We start from the raw sequence: 16,104 nt of genomic DNA on the forward strand, positions 1-16,104 counted from the left end.
AACAATCCAAGGGCAACAAGCAAACAAGAAATGAGAATAGGAATGTAGCTTAGAATGGAAGTGTGCACCAGTCTCTAGGTTCAATCTCCAGCCTCAGCTAAGCCTAGAAGTGTGTGTTGTAACCCCAGCACTCAGAAGGTAGAGGCAGGAGGATGAGATATTCTTAGCTACATAGTAAGTTCAAAAGAAGAAATCTCTAGCTGGGTGGTAGTGGCGCACACCTTTAATCCCAGCACTCCGGAGGCAGAGGCAGGCAGATCTCTGTGAGTTCGAGGCCAGCATGATCAACAGAGCAAGTCCCGGGACAGGCTGCAAAGCTACAGAAAAACCCGGTCTCGAAAAACAAAAAAACAAAAAAGAAAGAAATCTCTGGGCGAAATTCCTTAACAAGTATTTATTGAGCATCTACTGTGTTCCAGGGACTAGACAGAGAATGAATCCAAGTCACTCTGCCTTCAGCACAAATCCAAAGGCTGAGGTTCTTTCCCAAAGGACCCTGCAAACAAGGGAGACTTGAATGTTTCCAGAACCCACACTTTGCTGATCCCCTCAAAATCTTCTAGGGACAGTCTGAGGCCCTTCCCGGCCACAAAAGGGTGTAACTTGCTTCCCTGTTGTCCCCAAGTTTCTGGCTCCTGGTCCCCAGGTCTTTCTAATCAGACACCAAGGAGACTCCTGGCCTTCTTGAGCTGAGATGTACTTCACCAGGCTAGACAGGCTCCACAAAAACCACTGGGCCCAGAGTTTTCACGGGGCAGCCTCAGTACTTAAGCACCCAGACCAGGGCAAAACTCTTGTTCCAGGTTGGTACTGGGCAGGGATTAACCACAGCCTTGAACCCTAGACGTGGGGGCCAGGAAAAGGTAAAGTACATAACCCATTCTGCTATAACCCAGGACCCTGGTACCAAACAGAACTAAGTACCTGATCCCTGACCCTTGCCCTAAAAAAAAACTTTCTGCCTGCATCCTCCACCTCCATGGCGACAGCATGGCAAAGCTCCCTCCCGCCCTGATGCTCCTTGGGACCCTTAGATCTTGTTTTGGTTTGAGGGGTGTTTTGTTTTGTAGGCAGGGTCTTTCCATGTAGCCCTAGCTTGCCTTGAACTCTGGCTGTTCTCAAATTCATAGAGGTCCTCCAGCCTCTTCCTCCGAGTGCTGGGGTTAAAGTACCACCATGCCTAGATAACCATAAAGTCCTTCAGTCAGTCAGTTCCATCCATCTTTCCCTCCCTTCCTTCCCTTCCCTCCTCCCCGCCTTCCCTCCTCCCCTCCTCCCCGCCTTCCCCTCCCCTTCCCTCCTCCCTCCCTCTCCGTATCCCCCCGCCGCTGCGCTGCTGACTCCTAAAAGCCTAGAGCTTGCGAAATCGCTGGGGAAGCCCAGCAGGCGCTTAGTAACCACGCCCAATCCTTTCTGGTCCTGCCCCTTCCGCTCCCTGGGCCGGGACTAGAGCGATTTCCGCCCTGAGCCCGGAAGCGGTGTGGAGAGCGAGGTGAGGGGTGTGTCTATGGTATCCAATCCTTGCCCGGCTCTGCCAGGATCCTGAGATCCCTACCCATCCCCAGATCCCATCTCCAGCTGCAAATCACTGCAGATTCAAACCCAGGACCGGACCGGGTTTGCCTGCCGCTCTGTCGCCCCCGGGACAGATCAGGGTCCAGGCGAGGGTTTTGCGCGACCTTGTGGCCTCTTCCTTCCCACCCGTCCTCCCGGCTCCTTCGCCGCTCCAGCCATGGCACAGAAACCCAAGGTAGACCCCCACGTCGGGCGGCTAGGGTACCTGCAGGCGCTGGTCAATGAGTTCCAGGAGACCGAGAGCCAAGGTGAGAGGTGTGGGGTGGGCGCGAGGGACCGGGCTGGGCTCCGATGGCAGCAGCCGCACGGGCCCAACCCCGGGACCGCTTTCCCATTGCAGATGCCAAGGAACAAGTCCTTGCCAACCTCGCTAACTTCGCCTATGACCCGGGCAACTACGAGTATCTGCGGCAGCTGCAAGTCCTAGACCTATTCCTCGATTCGCTGTCAGAAGAAAACGAAACGCTAGTGAAATTTGCTATTGGTAAGGGTTAGGCCGGCCCCTAGATATGGACTAGAGCGACATCAGAGACTTAGAAGTGAGTCCTTCAGCCAGGCGTGATGGCAGTCGCCTGTAAACCCAGTATTATGAGAGACTGAGGCAGGAGCATTGCTGTGACTCGGAGGCCAGCCTGGGATATAGAATAAGTCACTGTCACGAAACAAGCTAGTCTTTAGGCTAGGAATCTCTTCTGCCAGGGCAGACCTCCCAAATATGTGTGCCACTGCCTCCCCCACATAACAGGTCTGGGAGTCACTGCCAGCTCTTTGTGTCTTTGCTTCCTCTTAGAAAAGAGATAACGAGGGGGCTGGAGAGATGGCTCAGAGGTTAAGAGCACTGTCTGCTCTTCCAGAGGTCCTGAGTTCAATTCCCAGCAACCACATGGTGGCTCACAACCATCTGTGATGAAATCTGGTGCCCTCTTCTGGTGTGCAGGCAGACATGCAGGCAGAATGCTGTATGCACAATAAATAAATTTAAAAAAAAAAAAGAAGAGATAATGAGCAAGGAAGCAAGTTGAAACTGCTTTGGAAGGCGGTTGGAGCTTGCTCTTGCTTATTAAGAGGCGCGCAAAGGTGACCTAGGACCCCTGGGGTTAGATGATAGTAAGACCGTTCGAATTAGACTTGGTAGATTTGTTTTTCACTTTGTGTGTGTGTGTGTGTGTATGGGTAAGTATGGGTATGTACACCACAGCAAATGCATGAAAGTCAGGAAAGTTTTTCAAAAGTCAGTTTCCACTGGGTATGGTGGCACATGCCTTTTATCCCAGAAGAGGTAGGTGGATGTCTATGAGTTCAAGGCCACCCTAGTCTATCTATTAAATTCTAGGTCATCTAGGGTCACATAGTAAGATTCTGTGTCTGAATGAACGAACGAATGATAGTTACTGGTTCTCCGCTTCCGGTTTGCTGAGGTGGGCTCTCTTGTTTCTTCTGTGAGGAGCAGCATCTATAGCCGGCCCATGAACTTCTAGCTGATCCTCCTGTCTCAACCTCTCGTCTCTCCTAAGAGTGCTGGGATTACAGATGCTCAACGCTGCATCTATATATATATTTTTTAATATAGGTTCCTGGTATGGACCTCAGGTTGTCAGCTGTGCAGGGCAGCTCTTTTACCCACTGAGCCATCTCCTCTGCCCAGTGATAGATAAAAAAGGTGCTGGTCCCAGTTCTGGAGAGACTGTGAACAGTTTGGGGAAAAGCCTTTGCCCTGAAGGAGTTCGTGTTCTAGAAGGGGGAGATAGGTGCCAACAAACAAGCCAGATGGAGCGGTAGGAAGCTGCGTAACTTCAGCTTTGGCCTTCGTGGATGTGCAGTGTGGACAAAGGCCCTAAGCAGGAAGGCGTTAGAAGAGGGGGCAGCAGGTGTATTGGGGCTGCTTTAAGTGAGGAGTCGGATGGGGTGGGGTGGAGTTAGAGCGGTTATATATAACACAGGGACTTTAGATCCAGGCCATGGGAAGAAGTCTAGAATTTAAGAACAAACAAAAATTCTTTTAGCACATACTTTTGTTTGTTTATTTTTGAGGCAAGATTCCTTTGTGTAACAGCTTTGGCTGTCCTGGAATCACTCTGTAGACCAGGCTGGCCTCAAACTATAACAAATCATAAATATAGTTCTGAAGCCTTTAGTCCCAGTACCCGTGGGGCAGAGGCAGGTGGATCTCTGTGAGTTCAAGGCCAGCCTGGTCTACAGAGCAAGTCCCAGGACAGGTTCCAAAACTGCATAGAGAAACCCTGTCTCAAAAAAACAAACAAACAAACAATATATATATATATATATATATATATGTATATATATATATATATGGAGAGAGAGAGAGAGAAAGTTCTGGCATTTTGGGTGGGTGGAGGCAAGAGAATCAGGAATTTAGGGTGATTTTTCAGCTAAATAACAACTTTGAGGTCCAAGGGGTGGGGGATCTTTGGTAAACATAATTTTGCTATTTATTAAAGACAGTATTTGCATACTAGCAAGATGGATTGTTTGTTCATTTTTCACATAATCAAACCTGGCTGAATGTTTGGTACTGTGGGACATAGAACATCCTCAGTGTTTGTCAGAGTTTAACAGCTTTGTAAGGTCAGTGCTGAAAACTCAGATTTACAGAAACACACAGTAACAGATGGTAGGTGTATGTTTAGGGCTGGGACTAAAGCTGTGTATACCATGCCCAGCTGACCAGCGCTCTGGAGGCAGAGGCCAGCTAGGGTCTACATAGGGAGACCTTGTCTTCAGAAACAACAAACCCTACAAACATACTGATCTTTAGATGTGTTCTCAGGTACCTCCATTTGTGCCTCTGCCCCACTGCTGTTGCCCTGTGAATGGTGACAGTGGCCAGTTTCTTTTCCTGAGCTCTTCTCTTATGCCTGTCCACCTTCCCCTGGTCTAAGTCTCTAGTGTCAAGTACAGCTCCAGCTCGCAGCCTTAAATCTCTGGGACTCTGCAGATTAAATTGCTCTTGTATTTACCGTATGCAGCTGAAAAGGAGAGTCCCAGTGGGACCTAGAAGCAGATTCAGTGGCTCATCATTTCCCTTCCTTGGATCACCTCTGGCGCTAGAGGGGAACCCTGCCACACCCCTGCCCCGCTACCAAGAGCACTGTGTCCACCTCGGAGTGTCTAGCCTTTGTCCCTGATCTAATGGGGACACTGAGGTGATCTCCCTGGGAAGCAAGCCTGGCTCAGCTTATCTCTGCAGTTCAAGGGTGTGCAGGTCTTTTGGCCTGGGTGGAAGGTGGAAGGAGAGTCAAGAGGCAGATTCGGAAGAGAGTCTTCAAAGGATGTAGTCCCAGCCGTGACTGCCACAGAGGCCTCATGAGGGACTGTTTGGTTCTGAAGTAGCCAGGCAAGAGACAAGCCAGGTCAGATTGCCCTGGGCCAAGTCTTGCAGAACCCAAACCAGCATCTGTCTGTTGGCAAACAGAGTGAGTTTTGATATGAAGGAGCTGGGCTGGGGGATCAGACTGGTTTGGATTCAGTTACCATCTCCTGTGTGATTTCCCTCGGTCACCTGTCAGAGGGAAATTGTAAGTAGCTACTCGTCAGGGTCTTTGCCTGCCACTACAGGGTCCCCTAGGCCTCTGCCCATGGACCTGAATCCAGATCACTTTTGAGCTACGATGTCTCTTCTCCCAGGTGGGATGGAACAATATCCCATCAAGGAACCACCCTTCTGCTCAGGGATTCTCACCCTCTAGAAAAGCAGGGACAGTAGGTGTGTGGATCCTCAGCCTCACAGCGGATACCTAGGCAGGGTTAAGTGGAGAAAGCCTAGCGTCAAGCATGCTGGTTATACCTGCCCTAGCTCCCGGGCCATAGCTGTCTGCTCCTGCAGCACTAGCGTGCGGTGGGGGGGTGAGGTCAGTGTGGGCCTGCTCTCCTTCCTGGTGTTGCCGCTCACCCTGGAGATAATGCTTGTTGTCAGCAGCTAGGAGCTGCAGTGGGACCCTGTTGCAGTGGGACTTGGGCTGGTGGCCTGACTGACCTCTTCCCAGATACATCTGTGTCCTTGGAGAAATGAGATCTTCCACAATGGGTCAAAGTGTGGGCGTCAGAGGTGGGGGCTTAAAAACAACAGCACACGTCCGAGATGTGGTGCGGGTGAGATGATTTTATGGTTTTTGAAGTTACATTGCATAAAGAATCTCCCTTACAAACCAGGTTCAAAGATTCAGTAAAGTTTAAGGGCCAGGTTTAAAACTTAAGTGGAGGGGCTGGAGAGCTGGCTCAGTAGTTAAGAACACTGGCTCCATTTCCAAAGGTCCTGAGTTGAATTCCCATCAACCACATGATGGCTCATAACCATCTGTAATGAGCTCTGGTGCTCTCTTCTGGCCTGCAGGCATAAATGCAGACAGAATACTGTGTACGTAATAAATAAGTTTCTTTTTAATGGAAGTGGAAAGGACCAATGAGATGGCCCGTGGGGAAAGGTGTTTGCTGTCTGGCCACTTTTCAGTCCCCAGGACACACACTGTAGGCGAGAACTGATCCCCAAGTCGTCCTCTCTGGCTCTGAGACAGGAGCCTGAGATCTGGGGGCGCCACTGGTTGCAGTTATCCGCCAACTGTGTAGTGCCCCGAACGCCACAGTAGCCTCTTGTCAACATAGCCAGGTCCAGCTGTCAGTTCCAGGGAAGAGTGAGGTGGGATTGCCCTGTGTCGAGCAAGTGGGACGAAACCCTTCTCACAGATCAGGAAACCTCTCCTCAGCACGGCTGACTCCCACTAGTTGTGACATTAGAGCTGGTGTTAGCCTCGCCTTCAAGGATCTGAGCTCTGCAGAAGGGACCCAGCAGGCAGAACCCAAGCTCAACTCCAGGACCTCATCTCCCCTGCTTTTGTTGCTATGACACTGCCCCCTCTGCCACAGTTAGGAGTTAGTGCTAGTGTGAAGGCGTACCGTACTGCTGCACCTGGTGCTACATTTAGTCACAGAGGAACAGCCAGAAGCAGGCAGATCTCTGAGTTCAAGGCCAGCCTGGTCTACAGGGTAAGATCCAGAACAGCCAGGGTTACACTGCAAAACCCTTTCTGAAAAGAAAAAAAAAGCTGCCCATGATTGCGACTGTGGATGAATTATGGGGCGCCAGCTACAAAGCTAGACCCCTGCACACACTCATTAATGAACAAAAGAGCTGAGCTGCAGCCCCGGCTAAGAACATCCTGTGCATCTCTCTCATCCCAGAAGCGGTGGATACAGAGCAACGTAATAAGTACCTTGCTTCTGTGAAAACCGTTGGTTCTCAGAACAGCACCGGGTACTTGGCAGTTTTAAAGCTAGATTAAACAAGTGGCCTCTACCCAGGCGGTGGTGACGCACGTCTTTAATCCCAGCACTCCGGAGGTGGAGGTAGGTGGATCTCTGAGAGTTTGAGGCCAGCCTGGTCTACATATACAGAGTTCCATGGCAGCCAGGGCTACATACAGAGAAACACTATCTAGAACCCCTGTCCCCCATCCCCGCCCCACCAAAAAAAATGACCTGAGAATTCAGGTTAAATTGCCTTCTTGTATCTTGCAATGCATAACGATGCCACCAGGTGGTAGTAGTGCTCAAAGGCTGCCTACAGTGTCTTTGGAAAGCAACAGTGTGTTTCTCTTTAGATTTAATTAGATGTCTTTGGCATTGGAAAGAACTTTTCCTTTCAAGAAAAGTACAGGCGGAGTGCAGTGGCTTGCATGCACAGTCTCATCTTTCTGTGGTTCCTGTCCTTAGACTTGGGCCACCACGCAGATACCACGATCGGTTTTATATTTTTTTGAATGAAGGAAGGGCTTACTATGTTGTCCAGGCTTCCCCTGGGCTCCTGAGCTTGAGTGATCCTCCTTCCTCAGCTGCCCTAGTAGTGAAGATTGTGAGTGTTTGCCACCTCACCCTACTCCACCGGCTATGCCAGCCTTGTGCCCTGATGTGGGCAAGGTCTTAAGTGGAGGGAACCTCTTGGCCCTCCTCAGGGAGAGCTCACCCAGTCAGGAGGTGCCCAGTGCCGATGGAGCCTTGTCTATGTCACCTCTTTAAATCCCCAGGAAAATCCTGAGAGCCCCTCCCAGCACCAGTGCCTCCTCTGTGACTCCAGGCCACCAGCTTCTCCCAGTCCAGCCCTCCATCCCAGGTTCTCCTCGGCATTTCCTCTCCAGCCTCTTGGGGTTTCTATGGTTTCTGGTGTCCAGCGGAGCCTTCATCTCTTGCCTCGAGCTGTTTTTTTCAGCCTTTGTCTGTCTAAAGTAAATTCTTCAGCTAGTCAGGACTTGCCTTTCTCTCATCTTTCTTTTTGATGGTGCTGGGAATGAACCAGGAACCTAGGCGAGCACTCCACCACCAAGCCACACCCCAGCCCCGCCCCTTTCTGTTTCGTGACTGCCTTGTAAGTGCAGTGTGGAGAGTGTACAGTGAGATGCACTGAATGGCAGGCAGTTTAATTAATCCTTAAGTTCATTAAGGTATGTGCCCCTACATGTACCGGCTCCTCTGTCGAGATGTGGCTTGTTTCCCCCATGTGCCCCGTGCAGGCGTAGCTCTGACCTCTGTTTCAATGGCTTGCTTTTACCTGGTCTAGCTCTTTATATGAGTGAGATCATACAAGATCCATCCTAAATCTGGTTTCTTAATTAAAAAAAAAAAAAAGAGGGTTGTAGGGAGGCATGGTGGCACAGGACTTTACTGCCAGCATTTGGGAGGCAAAGGAAGATGAGTCTCTGTGAGTTCAATGCCAGCCTGATCTACATAGCAAGTTCTAGACCAGCCAGAGCTATACTGTAAGACTCTATCACCTATGCTCGTGGCACACAAACACACACACACACACACACTAATTAATTCTTTCTATGTGTGCATTCATGGGTGTGGAGGCCAGAGGTTAAGGGTCTTCCTTTGTGGCTGTCACCAACTCTGGAGCTCACCACACACACACACACACACACACACACTCCTGGTCTCTCCTCTCTCTGCCCCTATGAAGAGGTTTCAGACCCACACGATCATGTCTGACTTTCTGCGGTGCTCAGGTGCTCATCTTGCGTGATAAGTACCATCTCCCCAACTCCAGCATTGATTTCCTTTACCTTTAGGACTTCAGAAGATTTTATTTCATGTATGTGTATGTGTGTGGTAGGGGTGCAGGTGGGGTAGGTCCATGTGGACACAGAAGAGGACGTCGGGTAATCAGGCAATATGGGGCTGAGTTAGAAGTGATTGTGAGCTGTTTTATATGGGAGCTGGGAACTGGACCCAAGTCTTCAGCAAGAGCAGTGTGTGGTTTTCTCTCCAGTCTTTGTTTTTTTTTTTTTATTTCTTTGTTTCTGTTTTGTTTTTAATTTATTTTTATTTTATGTGCGTTGGTGTTTTGCCTGCATGTAAGTCTGTGTGAGGGTGTTGGATCCTGGAGTTACAGACAGTTGTGAGCTACCATGTAGGTGCTGGGAATTGAACCTGGGTCCCCTGGAAGAGCAGTCAGTGCTCTTAAGGACTGTGTGGTCTCTCCAGCCCAAGAAGGCTGGAGAGGGGAAGCCTGGGCAGAGCCTGTCCTCCAGTTCCAAGGAACACAGGCTGCTTCCACCTTTTTTTTTCTTCCAGCTGTCCTGGAACTCATTCTGTAGACCAGCCTGGCCTCGAACTCAGCTTGGTTCTTTTTTTTTTTTTTTTTTTTAGTTTTTCGAGACAGGGTTTCTCTGTAGCTTTGGAGCCTGTCCTGGCACTAGCTCTTGTAGACCAGGCTGGCCTCGAACTCACAGAGATCCACCTGCCTCTGCCTCCCGAGTGCTGGGATTAAAGGCGTGCGCCACCACCGCCCGGCAGCTTGGTTCTTTTTTATGGTGGGCAGCTGTTAGTTTGTTTGAGACAGGGTTTCTCCATGTAGCCCTCTCTGTAGCTGGCCTCAGAGTCAGAGTGCTGGGCTTAAAAGTGTATGCCACCATTGCCCAGCTCTGTAGCCCTTCACAGCGGGCAGACTCAGGGTCATGGACTAGGCAGGGGCTCTGGTGGGTCATGTGGGGCCATCTCGGTGCCCCAGCCCAGTCTGTGGTCTCAGAAGCTCTCAGCCATTCTCCTGGGCCTTCACCCTCCTCTTCATCTTCAAGAGATGCTGCCAGCTAGGCAGAGGGGCCTAGCGCCCTGATGGCCGGAAGCTGAGTAAGCGCAAACAGGAAGCCATCTTCCTGCACCGAGGAGCCGAAGCTAAGCAGTGTTTGTCTGTAAAAGTTAGCATCTGTCCCCACGGCCAAGAGGTCATTAGGTCAGGGGACCTACCCTGAGAACGGAAGAAGGGGTCCTGGTTCTTGTTTTTATATCAGTGTTTTTTGTCTGTGTACGTACATGCGCTACATGCATGCCTGGTGTCTATAGAGACAAGAGGGCATTGGAGCCCCTGGAATTGGTCACAGGTGGTTGTGAGCCACCATGTGGGTGCTGGGAACTGAACACGGGTTCTCAGGAAGAGCTGTCAACACTCTTAACCTCTGAGCCATCTCTTGATAGTTTTATTTATTTGTTTGTTTGTTTATTTATTATTTTACATGCTGGCCGCAGTTTCTCCTCCCTCCTCTCCTCCCAGTCCTTCCCTGCTCTTGACAGTTTTTTTTAATCCAGAGTCACTGGTCTCTCACTCTGAACATTCCTCCTCTCCTCTCTAGTCACAGCGAGGCATGGTGTTGTGTCTGCTTCACTTAGGGCTGATAGAGCAGGCTGGACTTTGAAGCCTTGAGAAGTCTGGGCTTGGGTGACCTTGCAGTCCTTGTCCTTGGGCAAACTTTCCCCAGGCCTGGGCACTCCCCCAGGCTCACTGGCCAGAGGTGCTGGGAGGAGAGATGAGAGAGCCAGGACCACAGCACCCGGGCTCAACCTTGCCTTTCTCCAGGGGGCCTCTGCAACCTGTCCCCGGACAAGGCCAACAAGGAGCACATTCTGCAGGCCGGAGGCATCCCGCTCATCACCAACTGCCTGTCCAGTCCCAACGAGGAGACGGTGTTATCTGCAGTCACCACACTCATGTACCTAAGCTCACCCGGCACGGGCTCCCATCCCGAGCTCACCTCCTTGCCCGTGGTCCAGTGCATGCTGCGCTTTTCTCTCTCAGCCAACATACGGCTCCGGAACCTGGCCCAGATCTTCCTGGAGGACTTCTGCTCCCCAAGCCAGGTGGCTGAGGCGCGGAGCCAGCAGGCCCATTCGGCCCTGGGTATCCCACTGCCAAAGACCGAGGCCCCACAGCAGCCCTGATCCAAGAAGACCCCAGGGCTCTGCCACTTTCTGCCTGAGACCAGTCCTGGCATAGGAAGCAGAGACCAATAGCCGTCCATCCTGTCCACGTGATGCCTGTTCGGCTATATGAAAGGTAGGATCTCTGAGCATGACGGGTGTTTATGCTAGGAAAACCAGTAGGGAGGAATGAAGGAGCCAGACCTGAGATGCTTAGAGGAGAGAAACAGCTGGTGTGACTCTCATGGGCTGGCGCTCCCAACAGTGCCGACAGAAGACCAGCTCGGTGCCCCAGGCCCAGCCAACACGCTCCTATAGAAGCTTTGCACAGTGGTGCTCAAGAACAGCTGCTAGAACCAGGACTCGGGAGAGTAGCACGAGTGCCCCGAGGATCTTTGATGGCTAGAGATCAGCTGGCCTTATCCGCTGGGAGGGTGCTGTGGGGCAACCCCTCCAGTACTGAGGCACAGCAGACACTGACTTGGGTAGCTCTGCCGCCCAGAAACAACTGTCCACACAGCCCTGCCTTTTTTCTAGGCACCAAGTGAGGAACACAGATGAGGTCTCTGCCCTTGGGTGTCACACCTCAGTGACTGTTAACCAGGTGGCCATCGGGCATTAGGAGCAAGGCCCTCCAGGAATTAAGAGCAGAATGAAGACAGGACAGCGAAGTGTCCCTTTAGAGAGGCCCTACATAGGGTCCTGGGACACAGATGGAAAGACAGTGACTTCAGCTCCTCTTGTGACCAGGCTGTGGACCCCTCGTGTACCAACTGCCAACTGTGGCATCCCTGACCCTTCAAAAAAGCTGCTCTGCCCCCTCTGCCTGTGACCAGATCTTCTGACGCTGGGGTGGGAGCCCTGCATACGAACCCTTCATGGCCGGGACGAGAGCCTACCCAGGTCCACTACCCAGGTCCGCTACCTGCCGTTGTCCCAGAAGCCACCAACCTCCAGGACCCAGAGAGCACAGCAGCTCAAACCTGTAATCCTATCACTTGAGAGACTGAGGCAGGAGGATAGTCATGAGTTTGAGACCAGCCCCGCAACTTGGGGGACTTGGACAACTTGGGCTATGGAGTAAGATCCTGTCCCAAAAGGAAAAAACAGGGTCCCAATAATGTCTGAAGGACACCAAGATTCTGTCTCCCTCCTGTGCCAGCGAAAAGAAAAAAAATGAGACTAAAGTCCACAGTTGGTACAAGAGGGTAGACCTGATGAGAGGTTGGGGTTCAGGAGAAATGGGGGAGCTTCTGATCTCTCAGCACTGTCCCCCTTAGATGGGGAACGAAAAGCTGTGTTCCAGGAAGGCCATCTGCAAGGATGTGGGAATGAGGCTGTGGATGCGGCCGCTGCAGGAGGGGAGGAAGACTCTCAGAGTTGCCGTTCTCTGCCCCACCCCAGCCCGGCACAGACCCTGGCCTTTCCTAAGACAAGGTCTTCAAAGAACAGATGCCTTGCTTTGGGTTTTTATTTTTATTAAAATCCTCCTAACTGATTTTCTGTGCCAGCCCTGCTCCTTCTGGGTGTAGCCTTCTTGGGAAGGGCCAGATGGCAGTTTGTTCAAGTGAAGGTTCCAGTGGCTTCCTGCGTGGAGAAGTCACCTGTCTGTGCAGGTTCCTGCTGACCCATCCCAGGGTCCTTCACAGGCCAGCTCGCTTGCTGTCAATGATCCCCTTCCAGTTGTCACTCCAGGAAAGCAGCCTTCTCCTGGTGGGGGGCAGGGCCAGGTGCCGATTGTGGCAGCAGGTGAACAGGATGTGCTCCCAGCTTGGGGTCTTCTCCAAGCCTGGGGCAGGAAAGGCAGTTTGGGAACGGTAATCCGGTTATTTGCCCTAATCCCAGCAGGCCAGCTGCCTGGAGGTGATCATGGTTAACTGGCCCAACCTTGAATGGTGTCTTTGTCGTCAATGAGTAGGTCCCCCGTGACCACTGTCTTGTCCCTAGTCAGGATAATCCGCTCCACAAACTGAGGCCCCAGGTTCTGCTCCACCCAGCGGTACTGTATGGGAATATTGGGGGGGAGGGGGTAATAAAAGGCAAATTGGTCAATGGGCTTGCTAGGCTCTAAATGCAGGGTCAGTGAGGCGTTGGGTTAAGTGAAACTAAACCCTCCAAAGTGCGGTACCCCTTCTCCCCAACCCCCACTTTCTGTGCTTTATTTTTAAAAATCAAATTTGGAAAGTTAAATCTGCGCAGGCGCCGGCACCTTCTCGCCCACACAGTGGTCGTACTTCCGCAGTGGGCTGGTGCAGATGAAGACCTCGGTGCTGCAGAGAGAGGGGGCAGTTAGGCCTGGGGAGCTGGCTGACCTCCCGCCGCCCCTTCTCCACCCTCCTTACTCTTGCATGTCGTTCATCTCTCGCAAAGCGTCCACGGCCCCAGGGATGGGCTCCAAGTTCAGGAAAAAGCCTGGAGCTTCATACACACTGGCCAGTTTCTCCTGAAAAAGACAGATCTCGTCCCGCTGCTGCCTTACAGCAGGGGGAGCCCCAGAGAGGACCCACGATAAACAGCCCGAGCCCACGCTGGGGATAGAATACTGGAGGTGGATGGGCGCGCTCGAGCTTTCTGGTTGGGGGTGAACTGTAGACTCAGAAGCTGGGATGCCTGGAATGGAACCCAGGTGGCCCTGCCTAGGGCGAGGAAGCGAGGTTCTCCGCCGGGCCTCCTACCGCCAGGTCCGGCCGCAGGGCTCGATATTGTTCGCTGGCGAGGAAGCCGCGGCGCTGCTCCAGCGGCACGTGCGGCTCCCCGGGGAAGCGGCGGCGGAAACCCTGGAGCAGGCCAGACTCGAAGTCGGCCAGCACGCCGTCCATGTCCACCAGCACGCGCACCGGCCGCCGTACCTCCATGGCCGCGCCCGGGGTCCCCGCCGAGCGGCGCAGCAACGACAGAGGATGACAGTCCCGGAAACAAGCTGCGGGGGCGGGGCCCGAGCCGGCTAATTTACATAGGGTGCACAGCGAGGTGCCCAGGACGGTCCTGCCTCCCTTACTAGGCCACTTCCCCTATGAAATTTCAGTATTCCTCAACCCAGACCTCCCTGAGATCCGAAATACCCTTGCAATGTGGGACCCGCTCCACATGCTGAATGCGTACCCTCTCCCTTGCTTGTGCAGAGTGAAGGTGGGCAGGGAGCACACAGGGACCCCAATTTCCAGATCATGAGGCTCCCAGTTCAAGAAAGGACCATTTAAAGACAACTGTGGACATGAGCTGGGCTCGCAAGAGATGGAGTCCTAAGTCAGAGTTGGTTTCAAAGAGTAGTGTTGATTTCAGGCTAAGTCCATGCCCTTTTCTGTGCAACCAAGGTCTCCACTATAATCAAAAGCCGTTTCCTTCTAGAGAAAATGTTAAACTTCACACACACACACACACACACACACCTGTTTTTGTAGATTTCACAAAGTTCTTGGCGACTCTCACATCGGTTACTAACCAATAAATGCAGATTTGAGTGAGCCCTCTTTAGTGACTCCCTCCACCCACCCACGGGGTTTCTCTGTAGAACTGGCTGCCCTGAAACTCGCACTGTAGATCAGGTCTGCTTTTGCCTCTGAGTGCTGGGATTAAAGGAGGGTGCCACTACACCCCGCTGTCTCCTGACTCCTAAACCATCCTGATAGAAGCATCACAACAGCCGGGCGGTGGTGGCGCACGCCTTTAATCCCAGCACTCGGGAGGCAGAGGCAGGCAGATCAACAAACTAGCCAAGTGTGGTGGAGCCGGTTTTTGATCCCAACATTCCATTCCGGAGGCAGAGGCAGGCAATCTCTGTAAATTCCAAGACAGCCAGCAGGGCGGTGGTGGCCCACGCCTTAATCCCAGCACTCAGGAGGCAGAGGGAGGCAGATCGAGGCCAGCCTGGTCTACAGAGTTCCAGGACAGCCAGGGCTACACAGAGAAACCCTCTCAAAAAGCAAAACAAAATTTTAGAATTCTGTACGTGTATACAATGTATTTTTACCATATTCCCTGTGGACTTCAACACCTCCTGGATCCCCTCCCCCTCTTTTGTGACAGTGTTTTATGCACCCAGGTTTGCCTCAAATTCACTATGTACCTGTTGAGGGAAGGGCTACTTGTTTGGTAGCTTAGACCCGAAATAATCACAAAGAAACCATATTATTTAAATCACTGCTTGGCCCATTAGCTCCAGCTTCTTATTGGCTGACTCTTACATATTAATTTAACCCATCTCCATTAATCTGTGTATCACCACATACCTAAGGCTAATCTTGAACTCCGGATGTTCCTGCTTCCACTTCTCAAGTGCTCGATTAAATGCATGCACGATTTATTCCACATTTTGCGTGTATGCCTGAAGGCCAGAAGAGGGCACCAGACCTCATTACAGATGGTTGTGAGCCACCATGTGGTTGCTGGGTATTGAACTCAGGACCTTTGGAAGAGCACGCAATGCTCTTAACCACTGAGCCATCTCTCCAGCCCCCTCTATTCCACATTTTAAACAAGATTTTGAGTGTTCTGCCCACATGTATGTATATGCGTATATGTACATCACGTGTGCAGTGCCTGCAGAGGCCAGCAGGCTTCAGTTGTGAGCTGCTGTGTGCTGAGAACTGAACCTGAGTCCTCTGTAAAAGCAGTGTGTTCATATGACTTCACAGACTCTTTTCTAACTTAGGGTGCTGAACCCCCTGCAAGTTTCCAGTCCACTATGTTCCCACAATGCTGAGACTGGCAGAACAGCCAGCCACTCCCTTGAAACACCAGTGATAAGACGGGACTAGTAGTGGGCCACTGGACACGGGAACAAGCAGTCTTTACTGCTGAACTCCCTCCAGCTCAATAATCCCAATCCTCAAAGAGGTGCCATGTGGCTCCAAGGTCTCACTTTGGAGTAGAGGCTCCAAAGATGTGGCAAGGTACCCTGGTCTGTCACATAGGTGGATATGTGAACCAGGTCTTTTTACTTATTGTGTATACTGTATTCTGCTTACATGCATGCCTTCAGGCCAGAAGAGGGCACCAGATCTCATTACAGACCATTATGAGCCACCATGTGGTTGGTGCTCTTAACCACTGAGCAATCACTCCAACCCAGGAGCCTGGTCTTAAAGCCAGATTTGGCCACTGCACATGACACCTTGATGGTTGATCTGAAACTTCCTGTTCAAGCCCAGAAAGCTTCTACCTTCTCACTGCAGCCTTGTTTAAGGAGCACCCTGCTGTGGTTCTGACTCTCCCCTTGTAGCCTTCATCATCTGATGTGAGCCATGTGGTTCTCAAGGGAGGTCTGGTCTTTGGAAGTGGGGGTGGGATCATATGCTGGGATAGGATGAGGTGATGGTGACACGG

At 51.8% G+C, this 16,104-nt stretch overlaps 2 protein-coding genes across 3 annotated transcripts; one reads left to right on the plus strand and one right to left on the minus strand.

Moving 5' to 3' along the window:
- The first annotated feature begins 1,481 nt into the window (after positions 1-1,481).
- Armc7 (armadillo repeat containing 7) lies at positions 1,482-12,277 on the plus strand. 2 transcript variants are annotated; one of them, XM_050140428.1, is made up of 3 exons: positions 1,482-1,823; positions 1,916-2,059; positions 10,439-12,277. In XM_050140428.1, exons 1-3 carry the CDS (start codon positions 1,733-1,735, stop codon positions 10,798-10,800), a joined length of 597 nt encoding a protein of 198 aa, XP_049996385.1. In that variant the 5' UTR covers positions 1,482-1,732; the 3' UTR covers positions 10,801-12,277. The 2 variants fall into 2 exon arrangements, with proteins under 2 accessions (XP_049996385.1, XP_049996386.1); XM_050140429.1 differs by having other exon boundaries at positions 1,916-1,995; positions 10,439-10,579.
- On the minus strand, positions 12,235-13,707 carry Nt5c (5', 3'-nucleotidase, cytosolic). Its single transcript, XM_050140427.1, has 5 exons — positions 13,455-13,707; positions 13,122-13,222; positions 12,989-13,049; positions 12,667-12,781; positions 12,235-12,568 (listed from the first exon to the last, which is right to left on the minus strand). The coding sequence occupies exons 1-5, from the start codon at positions 13,632-13,634 to the stop codon at positions 12,423-12,425; spliced, it is 603 nt and encodes a 200-aa protein (XP_049996384.1). The 5' UTR covers positions 13,635-13,707; the 3' UTR covers positions 12,235-12,422.
- Positions 13,708-16,104: the final 2,397 nt, after the last annotated feature.

Source organism: Alexandromys fortis, unplaced genomic scaffold, assembly GCF_014885135.2.
Source record: "Alexandromys fortis isolate MF-2015 unplaced genomic scaffold, M_Fortis_MF-2015_v1.1 scaffold_39, whole genome shotgun sequence".
Lineage (NCBI taxonomy): Eukaryota > Metazoa > Chordata > Mammalia > Rodentia > Cricetidae > Alexandromys > Alexandromys fortis.